This window comes from Semicossyphus pulcher, unplaced genomic scaffold (genome assembly GCF_022749685.1).
Source record: "Semicossyphus pulcher isolate SPU_LCO1_2020_fin unplaced genomic scaffold, fSemPul1.0.p SCAF_9, whole genome shotgun sequence".
NCBI classification, from domain to species: domain Eukaryota; kingdom Metazoa; phylum Chordata; class Actinopteri; order Labriformes; family Labridae; genus Semicossyphus; species Semicossyphus pulcher.
Genome location: NW_027211770.1, coordinates 16,652,865 through 16,670,809, shown reverse-complemented (window position 1 = coordinate 16,670,809; position 17,945 = coordinate 16,652,865). Strand labels below are relative to the sequence as shown.

The following is a 17,945-nucleotide window of genomic DNA, read 5'->3' as shown; positions in this document are numbered from 1 at the left end:
TCAGATTTGATATTAAGGATTATTCTTTATTGGCTTTTAACACTATATCTATTTTTCGTCTGTCTTGGCAATGTGATACCAAGATAAGGAACTGTTCAAAGTCAGTTTCATTTCACCTGCAGTTTCAGCAGAAATATAAGTGATCATATCTCGAAACAGAGCATTTCCTCTTGACCTGTGGTTTAGCGCACAGTCTCTGCTACCTAGTGTGTGCCACTGTTCAACCGCAGGTTTATATCTAATGATGCTGTGCTGTCAGCAAAAGGAAAGCACACCTTTATTGTTCGAGCCAAGGAGACCTTAATGCTTTGCATACAAGTACATAACTACTTAGATATAAAATAAGAAAGATTGAATAACACATTAAATGAAAAAAAATAACCAGATGTTAAAAGTATATTTTTAAACTAAATACTTTAAACAAGTGGAAACTAGAGAATGAAAGTTTCTGTAAGGTAATGTTCATAGAGGAAGTTAAAAGAAGACAGTTATGTACTAAGCCCGGGTTTCTACAGCAGACTGCCCAAGAAGCTTGGTGCCTCAGAAGCGTAAGCATGATCCCTTTTAGTTATCAAACTCTAAGGGAACAGAAAGAAGACCAATGATCAACCCTATTTTAAGATGAGTTTTACAACACTAAAAGACGATTTATCTTGTTTTCCTCTTTACTTTTAAACAAAGCATTAAGTTAATTTGAGGTCTTTTGATTGCTTTTTGATCTATAAAAGTAATGCACCTTCATTAAAAGTTTGTTGCTTGTAAGTAATTGCTTTGTAAATGGTTAACTAATAATTTACCTATGTACCATTTTAAGCCATGACTGAAAACAGCTTTTTGTGAGGTTGCAACAAAAATTTATTCGGCTAGCATAGAGATGGTTTGACCTCTGATGTTCTGGATAGGGGCTGTAGAGCAGCTGAACAAATACTTGTAAATAGCAAATTATTAACATAGAAAAGACGATGGATTGTTGTTGAATTTGCAAATTACTTTTTTGTTAGGGGAGAAACTTGTGACTTATTATTAATGACTTAAATGACTCCAGAGCTAAATTTTTCAACAGCTTCTGTTTTCCAACATTTTTTTAAAAGACATCGTTTTTTTTACATGTACAGTACAACACCCACGGGTCAGCAGGATGACCCTCAGGTTTTTAGTACCAATCACAAAACAGTTGAAAACGCAGTTGCTGGATTTCACATGGAAGTGTCTGAGCCATCAACAAAACAGAGAAAGATAGGGATGAATATGATTGGACCCAGAATTGAACCTTGAGGTACTCCACAGATTATAGGGGCAGGTAACAGATGTGAATTAAAGTATTGCTGGTTTCTACTTACAGTAAAATGCAATAGTATATTTTATCTTCCCTTTATATGCTCAAAATATATTAATTATTTTCATATAAATACGTATATTTTGAGAATATATTAAAGAATCTTATCTTATCAAAAGCTACTGTATGTCCTTACACTAAATAGAACCGTCAACTCATAGGGAAATCCTTTTGCACAATGTTCCTGTTAAATTTCAAATTAGTTAAAGTTCAAAGAGTTTTAGAGTTTAGTCAGACAAATCGAGCTGACCTCTTGAAATCTGTCAACCTATTCAAGAGTTTTTTCCCCCTGTTTAGACAGACTACCTCTTGTGAGTGATTTAACATTGAGAATCTGTAGGTACATCAGACAGATTTTATAGGGATAGCAAATCAGCTTGGTCAACATGTTTTGTGCGTTTGTTTGAAAAAGCAGACAGCCGTTTAACCACAGTATCGCCTCAACACTCAGTCGGACTTTACTTTATCTGTCTGGAATCTTATCAGGTCGTCTGTGTTAGACAGGAAGCTGAAATGTCACTTTTGTAAAGTAGGACAAAAACGATGGGGAAGTGTTTTTAAGAACAAAGCAGAAAAAACCAACCCAGCAAACATGTTAAAAAAAAACAACAACCAACAAATGTCTATTAAGTTAGACTGTCTTTAATTTTCAAAATCACTTATATTAATGCAGCTTTTGATACTGGCAATATTTACATAAAATCCCCAGGGCCTGATTAAATGCAGTGTTTAGACAATTTACTTCCAAAAGTTAACTGCAGAGGGTGCTGTGTGGTGGAGTTACAGTGCCAACATTTCATGAAACAAGAGATCACACAGTGACATTTATACAAGGTTTCTGAATGAGATAAATATGCACTTTAAGTTTCTAAATTTTTATGTTTTGCAAAAAGGTGTCTATGCAGATGGCGAAAGAACAAAAGCACACATGGTGACCAAATGTAAAAGGCTAAAACTAAGAAGAAATTTAGCATGTGCAAGATACTGTCCTCACATTTTGTAATATATTTTTTAAAAAAAACATGTGAACAATTTTCAATTTACTGCACCATCTTTGGATTAGCTCTTGCAGTTGGCCCGGACATTCATATACACTTTGTTAGCTGTGAAGAGATAAAAGAAAGACATTAATAAACAAAGAACATAACAAGGGAGTGAAATCAAAGGCACTCGGCAGGTGTGGCTGATGACTAAAAAGGTCAAAAGGCCAAGACGTTATATAAGTGTAAACAAAAATCTATTTGACTTTCAAAGGTCATGAGCAGTTCTGAAAGGTCGTTAGAGGAGCGAGCGCTGATAAACCTTTTAATTTAACCTTTAAATTAGAAAGTTTCACTTATTTCAGTTCCATCGCCTCACCATTTTCTATCTTCTGACGCCGAACGCTGGCACATCGGTAGGTGACAATGACAATGATAATAGTCAGCAACACGTCTGCAGAGATGATGCCCGCTAATGTCCCCGGCTCGATCCTGTAGCAAGACCCAGTGCTCTCTGGCAAACACAGACAGTTATTAAACAGTCAGACAGAAAAAAAGAGTGGGTTGGAGGATGTGAACCCAGACTGACTGGAAAAAGCTGTCATTATCTAGTTTGCTTGTTTTTCTAAATGATAATATTCATAAAATGTGAATTTAAAAGTTGTGTGTGTTTATTGCACATACCAGCGAGTGCCACAGCCAGGCCTTAAAGACAGAAAGAAACAAACGTGAAAACAACATGTTGGTTTTTAAACATCGGTGTCAGTCTGCAACACCTCTGTCAGCTCAGTTTCCGTCATTCAAAAAAAATGTGGTTTCTCTTTCCTGTATAGGACCACCTTAATGTCTGTTTGTGTGATGGAGGGGGTGAAAAACGATGCAAATGTGCTTACCACAAAGAAAAAAGAGGACAAGGTTTAATACTTTGTATGCCATGGCCACGTTTGTCAACTCAGTTCTGAAAGAGAAAATGAGACCAAACTTTGTCTTTTATATCCTTCAAATCTTATTCAAAAGTCAACTTGAATAAAGTAAATTATTTGAGGTAGTAGGCTTAACTTTATCCACGTGCAGCACTGAATGAACAACTGCTGTATTTGATTGTTTGCTTATAAAGATCCCCATCAGCATTAGCATAGCAGAAGCTATTCTTCCTGGGGTCTTATTACAATAAGTAATAATATGCTGTATGTAGGTATTTTACAGAAAGAGAAAGAAAAAATAAAAATGTAATACTTTTACAAACTCTTTAAGAATTCCTCTAGAGATGACTTTAAAAGATTAAGATTAATGAGGACATTCTGTGTTCACAGTCACATAACAGAAACTTTCCCCAAGATATTCTGCTTGTGTATCTTCAATCTAAAAACAAAACTAAAGGATGACAGACATTAAATGGTTAAAAAGTGAGTTGAGGAAGTCAGTGTGAGCATGTTTTTCATACCTGCTCTCCCACAGTGCCGTGTGTCTGGAATCCAAATGATGTATGATTATGGTTTCCAATGAGCTTCACTTTTGAGCCCTGACGTCACGTTCTTCTTCCCTCTGCTTGGCGGAAACACTGCCTGTTTGTTTGAGTGTAAACTCGACGCGAGGGGGCGATTATATAACTGCCTGATTACAGAGGGTTTTATCTTTGACAGGGGATGTATATTATATTATAATAGAGAAGACTACATTTAAAAGTCCCTGAGAAGAAAGGCTTCCTGTTCATACTTAGACTCTTAACTTGACATAAGGATAAACTCACAATGTTTTTTAAGGATAAAGGCTTTAGTTAAAACAATGTTCACACACTTGTTATCAATTCCTTCACTTTGTCAGCTTTAAAATCCTCAACATGACAACTTTGAGACCTAAAAATGACATTTACTTTGTAGTTAGTCATCACTTTCAATTCAGATAAGCCGTTGAATAAGATTGACTCCGACTCTATGAACAGCAGATGGAGCTCTGAGTCTGCTATGGATGATGTGCATCACCACAGACTGACGCCTGTTTCAATCTGTAGTGTAGTTTCAAACACTTCTTGTTCTCTATGCATTTGTTTCTCTACTACCAAATCTTCCCTCAATCAAGGTCCACTCTCATCAACATTATGCAGACTGTAAAACAAAAAGCATGTAAAGTGAGTCAGTGTCAGATGAAGCAATTAACAGCACACATTTGCCTTTGTTTACATTTTCCATGGCAAAGATTCACAGTGGTACATGTGACAGTTAAAAGGAGGCAGATTTCATCAGTTTACTTTCATTACAGAACACCACTTAAGCATGTGCAGGATAAGATCAGCAAAGAGATAATACGTATTGCTTTGTCCACAGGGGGGCGGCATCGACCGAACGGAAAGTTCAGCTCACGGTAGCTTTAAGTTAGTGTCTTCAAACTTATCCAACACATTGTTTCTCAAATAGAACCAATATCCACTCATGGTCAGCTGGCTGTTCTTGAAAAAAAGAACCTGGAGTTTGTAGACGAATTTAGGGGCGGAGCTTTAGGATCACTGCAGGGTGGGCCATGTTTGTTTGGCTGTTCGATTATCAACAAACTTTCTCCAAAACTTTAATTTATCATCTCCAAAACTTTCTAATGATGATTTGTCTCACTTGTTATTTCACTTTGATCCTTTAATGTTTTGTTAGATGTTTATTATATTTCCCACATTTTTTATTTCTCTATTATGTTATGCTGTTTGGCAAAGGTTTTTTTTTAAAGTGTTTTGATGATGGTATTTTTTAGGTGACACAGAGGATCCTGGTTGTCTTTATGCACTGTAACCTAAACATTTTTCAATCACACAATCTGTGAGCCAAATAAACAAAACAGTGGCCTAAAATTTACAATTGAAAAGAATGATGAGGAACCTCCGACAGGTACATTTTAATATGTGTTTAAAGCTGAAAATATATAGCTTAAAAATTAAGAATGAGTTTAAAATTGAGTTATCAAACTTTTTTCTTATTCAGGTTTTCCACTTGCTTAGTCAAAGATTTAGTTGAAAGTATATGAGTAAGTGTTCCATGGGGATAAGAAGAAAGCCTGTTGTAAATACCTATTTTACTCTGTTAGTGTTATTATCATTATGTCATTTAATCATGCCTCTTTTATTGATATACAGAATAATACTAAAGGTAGAGATTATTATGTTTCTCATTTTGTATTGCCACTTTTCAATGAGGTCAAAATATTTAATGAATTGCTATAAAGACGAATGTATTTATTTATCATCAGATTTTAGAGGCCTGCAGTGAACTTTTGACTTCACTACATTTAGTTACTTAAGTTACTTGTCCCTTAAGCTGTTTTACTTATAGACCAATATTAATGGTTTAAACATTAAACATTCAAAATGTAATTAGTTTATAAAATATGATGGATTGGACATTGTTGTACATTCAACTACCAAACAAATAATTATTCTTAATATGTTAAAAAAAAATCACCTGGACCGTCCAAATCATGAAAATGCTACTTTAATATTGATGTTTTAGTATAATATCCAGTATTATGGTGCTGTAGTGGAAATAGGAGCTGCTCTGGATGATAAAAACTTTTACATATTAAAGATTTTTATAATGCTATTATGTCTGAACTTGAACATTTTGCATTCAGATTTTTTGCTATTAAAAGGTTATTTTGACATTTCTATCAAAAATGAGCTCCACAGTCATTCTGTATCTTTGTGTTTGTTTGATTACTCGTACTAGTTCTTCACATAGCTTCTATACTTTTTATCGCTATCTTTCTAGTTTCTCTCACTCTCTTCAGTTTTCATCCTGTGACACGACTGTGAGTATGTGGCTTCCCCTCTGGAGGGGCGTGGACCAGCTTGTGGGCGGCCCTGTGTGTACAAGCAGAAGCGACAAAGTCAACAAGGCATTTGCGCTTCAGAACAAGCAGATCATCACACGACCCTCCGGCTTTGTAAATCAGTTCACCCAGCTTTGAACGGAGCAGTGACAGAGAGGACGACCTGTTGAAGAATTCACAGCAACACCGCTTCTGACATGCACTTTGATAAATGTGAGTATACAGGCTTTTATTTTGGTGGTTCTGGCAGTGCAGGTGTTTATGCTTGGGTCTTTATATTCATATAGTCTTAATTTGAAGGGTTAGATAGTTATGATTATTACTTAAACTATTACTTTTTTACTTTATTTACTTTTGTAAAGTACTGCATTTATGGACAGAATACAGTCCTGTCACTCTTTTATTTACTGTGTTTGTTATCATTCATCTTTATAATGCACACTAATTTAATTTAAATTTTATTTACAATCTTACAACTCTGATAGCATCTTTTTTTAACTATATTTTGGACTTTTGATCCTAAATCTGACATTTGAGCCTCTGTAAACTTGCAGCATGTCATTAAGTTAAACTGTGTTTTCTGTCCAATAAGGCAGTGGGGATTTTAGTTGAAATACTTCTCTATTGATAGTGTACAGTTTGGTAATACCTCCATTTACTAACAAGCCTTTCTCTCGGTTTTCATTAAAACAAAACAAAGTTCTGGTGAATCCATGGGTTGGGACATTATGTGGGGAAACCCTAACACCTCCACCCCTGCTCCGTTTGTTTTCATTTCCCCTTTTTATTACAGGCAGACAGTTTAACTGTGACGTGACACCCTAACTTTATTTGCCTCTGCGCCTTCTTTAACTCAGGCCTGAATGCTTACATGTTTTGTTGTGTGTGTCGGGTCTGTTAAACCACAAAAATGAGGAAACTCGCTCTGCACTGCTTCTTTATTTCTCTGCACAGAAAGGCCAAAAGAGAAAGGTCGTCGGAATCCCCAACCTCCCACGCAACATGAGTCAAGTCCAGGGGTTTCCACAAATCCTATTTGAATAGAGCAGACTTGCCCAAAACTGTGTGGGGGCAGTCGGTGTAAACCCCTAAAATCATGTGTGTTAAGCAAAATATCCTGCTGCTCTCGGACAACCCACTTCAAACCTTACTTGAAGCTTCTATCAGCTATCAGTTGACTCAGCTCTTGTTTAATATAGTGAGATTAGCTACATGTCGCAGCATTACATCACCTGTAAAAAGGTCAAAGGTGGCATTTAGTTGTAAAGATCAAATGAGTCGGGATTGAGTAATATATAGTAACACCTTTGAACTTGAAAACGAAACTTGGTGTCACTGAAATGTTCTGACTGATGTCATGTATTCTCATAAAGTGACCTTTATCGTGTGGTCAAACACAGAAGCACAGGGGCTTACTGTTTGGGAGGTTATCAGTTTCAGGTGAAGAAGTCAGTCAGAAACTAAAGGGTTAAAGTTTTCAAACTCACATTTCGTTCTCACAGGCTGAATTTGCATATTTCTTTTTCGGAAGAACACGCTCTGTGTTTGCTCTGGTGAACAGAGCTGTCTTGTCCCTGTGCTTCTCACCACAGCAGTCGACATCCACAGTCTTTAAAAGAAAAAAGGTAACAACAAAAGAACATGTCACTCTTCTTCTTCTCTGCCTCCCAGACATGTAGGAGCAACAGACAGCACAAAGCAGCTACACGTGTTTTGGTGACGTGCCTGTGACACACCAAAGGCAGGAAGATGTGGTTTCCCTTTCTGTTAGCGTAACGGAGCGAGACAGGAAGATGTCATAGAAAATAAGCAGTGGCAATCCCATGCTAGAGATTTTCTGATGAATTAGTCTGGTTTGCACAGCCACAAAGGATCTGTGTTCCTAATGGAGGAGGTTTCTCAGAGCTTTATCTTTGCACGCTGGTTCCACGCACACGGTGGAAATATCTCTTTATCTTTCAGGTACGAGGCTTTTAAGGGAAACTAACCTGTGTGGTAACATCATGTCAGCTGGAAACATCAGAATTCTGTTTTGTAATATTTGTTCCTATTTTTCTCATTTCCTTTACCTGTTTGATGGAAATGATACTATTATTTAAGAGGAGGGAAAACACGCAGTCATGTGACTTGTTATTGATATTTTATCAAAAAGTGTTACCATGGAGAAACTGAGTTTGTAGTATCATCTCAGTTATTTCATCTTAGTGTTATTATCCTACTTATAACAACTAGTTCAGACTTAAAATCAATTATCTATGAATGCAGCATGATTTATATCTTATTTCTACAGTGTCAAACATTTCAGCTTCCTATTTTAGTATTTGTTTGGCTGACAATTTAGAGCTTTAATGGTACATTATTATCTATCCTATCGTTGTTGGGTTTTTTTTACTTGATATACAGTACTGTGCAAAGGTTTTAGGCAGGTGTGAAACTAAGGATGCTTTCAAAAATATAAATAATAATTGTTTATTTTCATCAATTTATAAAATGATAAGTGAGCGAACAAAAGAAAAATCTAAATCAAATCAATATTTGGTGCTACTACCCTTTGCTTTCAAACCAGCATCAATTCTTATAGGTACACCTGCACAAAGTCAGGGATTATAGTCGGGTGTATGATCAACCCATTATACCAAAAAGGTGCTAATGATCATCAATTTCACATGTAGGTTGAAACACAGTCAGTAACTGACACAAAAACAGCTGTGTAGGAGGCTTAAAACTGGGTGAGGAACAGCCAAACTCTGCTACCAAGGTGAGGCTGTGGAAGGTGTAGTTTCATGTCACAGGTCAGACACAGATGTGCTGTTCAAGCTCTTTTGAAGAAGCACAAAGAAACGGGCGACGTCGAGGATCGTAGACGCAGTGGTCGACCAAGGAAACTTAGTGAAGCAGATGAAAAACACATCACGCTTATTTCCCTTCGAAATCGAAAGATGTCCAGCAGTGCCATCAGCTGAGAACTGGCAGAAACCAGTGGGACCCAGGTACACCCATCTACTGTCCGGAGAAGTCTGGCCAGAAGTGGTCTTCATGGAAGAGTTGCAGCCAAAAAGCCATAGGCTACCTCCGACATGAAAACAAGGCCAAGTGACTCTACTATGCACGAAAACAGAGGAACTGGGGTGCAGAAAAATGGCAGCAGGTGCTCTGGACTGATGAGTCAAAATGTAAAATATTTGGCTGTAGCAGAAGGCAGTTTGCCGAAGGGCTGGAGAGCGCTACAATAATGAGTGTCTGCAGGTAACAGTGAAGCATGGTGGAGGTTCATGCAAGTTTGGTGAGATATGTATATGTGAGAAATACAGGCAGATACTCATCCATCATGCAATACCATCAGGGAGGCGTTTGATTGGCCCCAAATGTATTCTGCAGCAGGACAACGACCCCAAACATGCAGCCAATGTCATTAAGAACTATCTTCAGCTAGAGAAGAACAAGAAGTCCTGGAGGTGATGGTACGGCCCCCACAGAGCCCTGATCTCAACATCATGGAGTCTGTCTGGGATTACATGAAGAGACAGACGGATTTGAGGAAGCCGACATCCACAGAAGATCTGTGGTTAGTTCTCCAAGATGTTTGGAACAACCTACCAGCCGAGTTCCTTCAAAAACAGTGTGCAAGTGTACCTAGAAGAATTGATGCCATTTTGAAGGCAAAGGGTGGTCACACCAAATATTGATTGGATTTAGATTTCTCTTCTTTTCATTCACTGCATTTTGTTCATTGATGAAAATGAACTATTAACATTTTTTTCACACCTGCCTAAACACCTGTGCACCTTTTGCACAGTACTGTATATTGTGACTAAAAGGGATAGATCATTAATAATCATTTAGTCATTTCAAATACCAAATATTCTTATAGCTCACCCTTTGAAATGTTTGCAGCTTTACTCTGTTTTAAGTTTTTTGACTTCACATTTCCAGATGACATTTTGATTTTAACCCTTTCTGCATTCTTTTTCTCTTCAGCGCCGAAAGAGAAGCCGTGTTGCACTCTGCCCACAGTGAAGAAGCTCTTGGAGCAGAAGAGAAAACGTGAGACGTCCTCTGTGCCGCCCTCCTGCTCTGCAGCCAGCACGAGTCCAGCTCCTCAGACTGCTGCTACAGTAAGACAGACACACACAGGCGCTCAGCTTCTATCTAAATATTACATCATGGAGATGTGATGGCTTATGGTTGCTCTTTTTTCTTTTCTCACAGCAGCTTTCTCCATCAGAAACATTTACCTGCACAGGTAGGTCCACATTCAGTCAACACTTAATGGATGAGTCCGGTGATGTTCTTTGCTTTTCTTAAGCCGCTTTCCCATTTGTGAAAAAACCCACTAACACCTGCTAACACCCGGCGCTTAGTGGGAAAGGTTACAATCGGCATTCAGACCCGGGTAAAATGACTGCAGTAGACCCGGGTAATTATCGCCTCGGCTCTGATCGGCATTGATGGGAACACGAAACGTGTGTCGACACGCTAATCTCCGCCCCCTTTCCGGTGCGATGCTATGCTCCATCGGTAACTTCTGCGACTCCTTGTCATCTCAGCTACAAATTCCGACCATCTCCGTCCGAGCAGCGCTCGAACATCGTTCCAAATTTGTCGGCGCCAAGTTTGATACACAGACTGAATGAGTAATAGATACAATAAAGACCTAACCACCGTAACATCTTCACTGTTTACTAACCCTGTTTCGGGCGCGTTTGTGACGTCCGATGATGACGCAGCAGAAAAGAGACCGAAAGCAGTATACTCCACTGTCAATGGGAAAAGAGACAATCGGCATGTATACACGGGTCTTCCCGGGTCTGAAAAGCCTGCGTCAACGCGCTTATAGCAGTGGGAAAAAGGTATTACAAACAAATCCCACAAATGAACTAAACGCACAATGAATAGATCCTGACGAGTACTTTGTGTAGCTGGAGCCCGATGTTTTTCTTTACCATAGAGCTCTTATGTTGCCCACAAACTACCATCAATGACCCTCAATGTTGCTCTGGATGAAAAGTTCTGACATGATGAACAGCACAGTAGTTTATTTGGAGTTAATTCCACATTCACCATCCTGCTGCTGAAAATACTCACTAATGCGTCAAATCCATGGCAGAAAATAGTCCCTTAGAAAAACACTTTTTACTTCCTTTTGAGAAATGGAGATGGCAACCATGCCCAAGAGATTATGGAAATTATATAAGCCTTTTTTTTTTTAATATCAAAGTGTTTTTGTGACATCTTGATTACTAGGATTTGTGTCTTCACTTAAGCCACAGACGGAGAAGGAAAAGCACCGGAAGACAGAATAATTTGTTGGTTTTTGCCTTTCCAGGGGATTTGTTGGGGATAACAGAAATATAGACTATTACCAGTCTTGTACTTAAAATACTTTTATATCAAGTATAATTTGTCACAGAGCATAAATATAAGTCTGCCCTCTCCTCTATAGGTGCATCAAGCAGCTACTCAGACATGGCCGTGAGCTTTGAGCAGTGGACAGCACCAGAGTCAACGCTCAGCTACTACAGCAGCCTTCAAGGATCCAGCTTTGCCCCCCCCTACAGCCAAATGACACCTGAGTACAGCACACAGGTGATGCCGTGTGGAGACACAATGCCTCAGACATTTGTAAGAGAAATCCCTTCTTTGCAACTTCTGTAGGTGTGTGTAAGCTGTTGGTTTAAATGACAACCTTGCCTCTTTTGAGCAGGAGTGTCCGATGGCGGCCACAGATCCCACTTTGCCTTCGTCTTGGTCCCTTCTGGGTCCCAGTCCGACCACACAGCCGAGTTTTGGTTCGTCCATGGATACCACCAAGCTGGAGGAGGCCCGGATGCTGCTCAACGGGATGGACTACAACCGAGCCACCAGGCAGGATGAAGATGGAGACACGTGAGTATAGGAGTGAAAGCGTGTGTGATTGGTATACATGTTTCAGGCTAGTAAACCCCCAAAATGAACACCAGTAAACCTGTGTAGGCCCTTTCATTTTACTTTGAGATCTTTTTCAGCTTATTTTCTGAAGGAAGACTTAAAAACAATGCCTTTACTTCCTTTCCAGACTTTCATGCACCTTTACTTTGTTGAATGCAAATAAGAGAGCACAATTTATTAACTTTCAAAGGAGTTTCGCTTTCACTCATTAGTTAAAAGTGAGAGCCACAAATGCAGTTTGGTAATCTTGAAAGATGAAAACAACAAAGAGATGTCAATGAGTCAGCCTTGCATGCTCAAGTCAAATAAAGTGGAAAGAGAAATTCAACTAAGTGTCAACTGTGTATATTCACACAATATTGTGAAACTGGTTGTGGGGTTAACTGAAAATTTCCAGACTCGTTGAAGTCTAATTCATCTTGTGTTCTTGTTCTGTCAGCATCCTGCACATCTACACTGCCAAGGGGCTCAGGGAGTGTGCCTATGCTGCTGCAGAGAGGCTGAGGGCTGTGGACAGTCTGGATGCCAAAGAACACAAGGGAAAGGTATAAAAAAGTTTACATCTTACAAAAAAAACAAAACAACAAGCACTGAATTTCAATTTCTCAAAATAAAGTGTGTTTTCTTGTGCAGACTGCTTTACTGGTGGCCGTGACAGCAAACCAGGCAGAGATTGTGCAAGATTTGCTGTTATTAGGAGCAGAGATCAATGCCTGTGATGTTCATGGACAAACTGCTCTTCATCTTGCTGCCCACTATGGCTTACCTGGAGTTCTGCAGGTAAAGTAGCAGTAACACTGACTTAACTAGGCAATACTGACTTCCGAGAATATCCTTTGATTGGTTCCTTTTCTTGTACAGGCAATTCTGTCTAGCAGGCCAGATGTCAACCTGGAGGCCCGCAATTTTGAAGGTAATTTATTGTTTTGTATTATTAGTATTATGTTTACGATGCAAACGGTAAGCTTAAGGTGGTGACGGTACTGACCACCTAACTCGGTGGTGCGGCACTTCAGAGACTTAAATTGACTCGCAAAACTTCGAAATAAATGACTTATTTGCATTACCAGTAGTCTGTTTCTCTCACGCATTCTTTATACGTCTATGTCGCTACATTTATACGTGGTTTCATCACTTTTGCTCACCTGGGAATACAGAAACACAAGCAGCGTAACAGCTTAACGTGGCCAAATTTAGCGCTGGGATTCTCGGGCCACTGAATTATGCGCGTGCAACCGTGTATCCTGAAGACCCCTAGGCTGCCCGAAGTGCCTGTGTGAACCTTACTCATTTAAATCACAACTAAACCTACCAAAATATTATAGTTGCTTCTGTAAATTAGTATATACTACATAACGACGGAACAAGTTAATATACAAAATAAAACATGAGAAAGGGGGTGCCCAGTGTCCATGTATATACTCAATAGTGTTCATTTAAATGCTCCATAATACTATGGGTTCCGCAAAATGTAAAAGCTTCCTCTCCTTTGTTTCAGGTATGACTCCTCTGCACTGCGCAGCCATTTCGCACAGCGTCACCATGAAGGCTCTGACCAGCAGCGTGCTGGCAGATGTTAATCTACAGAACAAGGCAGCAGAGAAGCTCTCCTGTGTTCAGATGCTTCTCAGCTCAGGGGCGTCCCTGCTCAGCCAGGTACAGCACTCTCTCTCTTCTCTGAACGTCACAGAAACTTGTGAAACTGCATTTTTAATAAACATGTGAGTGAATAATTCAGAGATGTGTGTCAGAACAACTAGTTACCGGTTGGTCAACGATCAGGTACAGTCCATGATACTAAACTGTGACCTTTCAGGGGAAGTACCCAGGTGTAATCTAACCATGATGATGCCATAGTTTAGTTCCCCACCCCTCTCCCTCTTTTGTACTATCTCTCTTGTTTAACATTGAAATGTATCATTATGACTTTTGGTTTCATTATGCTTTATTTTTCTTCTTTGGTTTGACATGAATTCCATTTCTCCACTTCAAGGAAATCAAAAGTAACAAGACCGTGCTGCACTTGGCTGTGAAGGAGGGGGACATTGATCTGGTGCGATACCTGCTGAGGATTCCCCTGCAGAACATGAAAGACTTTGTCAACTTAAAAGTGAGTCCCACACTGACCTGACACTCAAAACTGAAATATAGATATGCACGTGTTTGTGTGTTTATGAACATATACGTACTGTACACACACTGTGTGACTGTAAACTGTCTGAGTCATGCTGCATTTCCCGCCTTTTCTCCTCAGGCTCATGGACACACAGCTTTACACATGGCAGCTGGTCTCCATGCTAACCCCCACCAGGTGGAGATCCTGCAGCTGCTGCTTAGCCGAGGAGCCGATCCCAGCATCCGCAACCTGGAGCACGACCAGCCGGCTCACCTGCTGCAAAGCGGCCTCCAGGGAGAGCAGGTGAGCTGCAGCATCTGCACTATGCAACCCTGCTGTTTGAGCTTTATTCAGGGGTAATTACTTATCATGTTTATTTATCTTTTATTTTTCATTCATTTTCTCCCAGCTCAAGCTCATGCTGAAGAAACGAAGTGCCTCCTCTCGTCGACGTATCGTGTCCTTGCAGGACCAGGAATGATTCAAACCACTTGTAATCCCTATTTGGAGGGAATGAGTCTTTGATGTTGCCTCTGTTCAGAAGGGGATTTATTTTTATGTTTTTGGGGGTCTCTTGCTTATATATTGTTAACAAACTACTTTGAGATATTAATCTCTGGATATAATTCACATTGGATTACACAAATTAATATTAGTTCATACATTTTGGAATACCTGTGATTTGTTGTCGGTTAAAATGTTGTGCTTTATTTATTTTTCTATTCACATGTAATGTAAAAAGTGATGACCTCCATTTATTGCTCCTGCTGTTGCTGATACATTGGAATGTTTTTTTCATTGTTGTAACATTTATTGGAGATTTTAGGCACATTTTAATTTATGTATTTATTTCGGCCGTATTGGATATCTAACATTTTGATATCATCAGATACAAATAGCATTAGTGATTAAAAAAAAAATAGAAGGCAATGTGGAAGATGTAATGTTCATTTTCCTTATAAGCTACACTCCCAGTGTAACGTTGATTTCTGTGAAATCGTTTGTATGAGCTCCAGGGCAATGTCCCTGAAACCCTCTGTCAAAACCCCCCGCCATGGTCGGTGATCATATTGATACACTGAGTGGTGATGGTTTTGATTTCAGTCAGCATGTGCGCTTATGTTAAGGATGATTTATGATTTAGCCGCCTGTCTGTATGGATTACACATATGTGTGTAACATCAGGTATGATTTATGTTTCTTTGTGGAAAACGAAACTTTATTGTGTAAAATTACTGTGTATTGAAAAGTGATTGTGACAGAGAATGTGCTTATAACAGAGACACGGCATGAGTAGGTGTGGTGACTAACGGTCTGACTAACTGTACATTTTAAACATGACTCATGAGTAAAAGTACAATAACACTGTAGTTCAATTCCATCACGTTGTTTTGACATTTGGCTTCAGAAATTAGCAGAATGGAAATTTTAACATCCCACAAGAAAGCTGTGTCTGCAACAGTCACACTTCTGTAGTATTCACCCTGTTTACTACCAGGACAGTGACCCTTAGTGAGGTGAAATGAGGTTGACATTTGTCTGTCATTTGAATGATTGTTTGATGTCTCTCACCTATGTGTCATCTCTGGTATTAGACAGTGTAAATCCCTGAGAGCACAAAGGAAATTCTATATCATATTTTCTACAAACCATTACATAACTTTAGATACATTATTCTGAGACTGTTATAAGTTTACTGAAGAAACTGATAAACCTTTATTTGTAACAGTTTGATCATTGTTTATTTGTTCATGTAATTTCACATTGAACACCTTTTCTTTAGATTAAAACACAGAATGAACACTGAGTAAACACTTTATTACACATGACATCCATCAATATATTTTTTAAAGAAGTTTCAAAATAAAACAGGTCTTTTCTTTTCATTGATATATTATTAATGCTATTTAATCTTACCATTCAACTGTGTGTCTACTTCATTATTTTGTCATGCTTTTTTTTTTTTTTAAAAAGGGCTCAAAAAGTACCGTACATAATTATAAATAAAGGCAAAGTAACACTTAAAATTGATCGCTGCATGCAGTTCTTCATGTGTATAGATATTGAATCATGCTCTGAAGGTTTTTCTTTCACTGAAATAAAATGTAAATAAGAGAGACGACAACTTCTTTTATTAAACGCGCCTCATGAAGCCTCATGGATGACAGTACTTTTTATTATTTATGTTTGTTACACAAGTTTTTAATCCCAACACTCACACATACTGAATAATCTGTAGGTAGATATTTTGTTCACTTTTTACAGACTCTATTGAGAGACTTCATGAAACCAGGTTTGGATATGTTAGAAAACCCTGTTTGTTGGTCATCCAGCCGGCCGAGGTACAGAGGCCATGAGAGGGGCGACCATGGTGATCTGCTGGCGTGGCTCCTGTGCCGACCTCTCTCTCCAGTGTATTACAGGATTTTCTATACAGTTTGAGGAGGCACTGCGAAGGAAGACAAGGAAACAAATCAGACAAATGATTGACACCGATCAGCCATAACATTATGACCTCCTGCCTGATATTGTGTAGGCCCCCTTTTGCTGCCAAAACAGCCCTGATTAGTAGCAGCACTAGACCTCTGAAGGTGCGCTGAGGCATCTGGCGACAAGACGTTAGCAGCAGATCCTTTAAGTCCTGAAAGTGTCGAGGTGGGGCCTCCATGGATCGGACTTGTTTGTCCAGCACATACCTCTAGGGAATGTGGAGGCCAAGTCAACACCTTGACTTTATCGTGTTACTCAAACCATTCCTGAACCATGTCTGCAGTGTGGCAGGTTCACCCGTTTTCCTTCCTTGGACTACTTTTGGTAGGTACTGACCACTGCAGACGGGGAACACCCCACAAGAGGTGCAGTTTTGGAGATGCTCTGACTCTAGCCATCACAATTTGGCCCTTGTCAAAGTCACTCACACCCTAAAGCTTCCTTCCTGCTTCCTACACATCAACTTTGAGGACAAAATGTTCACATGCTGCTTAATATATCCCACCCACTGCCAGGGGCATTGTAATGACATCATAAATGTTATTCACTTCACAATAACCTTGAACTTACCCTCTGTCTTTGGAATTGGGGTACCAGATGAGTTTGAACTGCAAACAGAAAACAGAGAAACTTAGTATTTTTTAAATTACTTTAATTACAGATTAAGAAATAAATGTGAAAACTGTGGCCAAAACTTCAACGTGAGGTTGGATTCTTTTATAATCTGGATTACAGGCTCTGAACTGAGTTGAAGCCACGGGGTTCTGAGGCAATCGAGGCACAACCAGAGACCAAAATGCAGTTTTGTGCCCGCTCAAACAGCAGCACATTTTGTCTTTCTCCTCGTCTTGCCAAACAAGCGGCATGCGATCAGATAAGAATATACTCCACCCACTCACCACCAACACATGAGGAGTATGATGCACACATTTAAAATTGCTTTTAAAGAGCAAGCACTGAGATAAAGAGACATGAAAGCACCATCGGAGTGTGATTTGTCACTAAACTCTTTCATGTGCTGGAGGTGTGTTCGGCAGATCAGGGAGGGGAAATTCAGAGAGGAGGCATCCAGGGCGGGGAGAGGAAAAGCTGTGAGGAAACTCAGTTTTAGTCAAACAACAATATTAGATATAAAAGATTTTTTTTTTTGTATGCTGGTTGGGCTCCCCCTTCAAGTCAGAATCATTCAGCATGCACAGGCGATCATCCACTCAGCCTTGCACAACTCTTACTTGGATGAGGATTTTACACATTTTGTGAATTTTTTACCTGTTTGAGGAAGTTA

General features: G+C 39.2%; 2 protein-coding genes across 2 annotated transcripts; one reads left to right on the top strand and one right to left on the bottom strand.

Annotated features, from left to right (window-relative positions):
- Positions 1 to 1,968: 1,968 nt before the first annotated feature.
- hcst (hematopoietic cell signal transducer) lies at positions 1,969 to 3,849 on the bottom strand. Its single transcript, XM_069656910.1, has 5 exons — positions 3,761 to 3,849; positions 3,210 to 3,274; positions 3,001 to 3,021; positions 2,696 to 2,830; positions 1,969 to 2,439 (listed from the first exon to the last, which is right to left on the bottom strand). Exons 2-5 carry the CDS (start codon positions 3,250 to 3,252, stop codon positions 2,396 to 2,398), a joined length of 243 nt encoding a protein of 80 aa, XP_069513011.1. The 5' UTR covers positions 3,253 to 3,274; positions 3,761 to 3,849; the 3' UTR covers positions 1,969 to 2,395.
- Positions 3,850 to 6,263: 2,414 nt separating this feature from the next.
- On the top strand, positions 6,264 to 14,734 carry LOC138584748 (NF-kappa-B inhibitor delta). The gene is made up of 12 exons (XM_069657054.1): positions 6,264 to 6,339; positions 10,105 to 10,241; positions 10,336 to 10,369; positions 11,570 to 11,748; positions 11,831 to 12,012; positions 12,494 to 12,599; positions 12,688 to 12,834; positions 12,916 to 12,967; positions 13,553 to 13,710; positions 14,048 to 14,164; positions 14,309 to 14,473; positions 14,580 to 14,734. The coding sequence occupies exons 1-12, from the start codon at positions 6,324 to 6,326 to the stop codon at positions 14,649 to 14,651; spliced, it is 1,365 nt and encodes a 454-aa protein (XP_069513155.1). The 5' UTR covers positions 6,264 to 6,323; the 3' UTR covers positions 14,652 to 14,734.
- Positions 14,735 to 17,945: the final 3,211 nt, after the last annotated feature.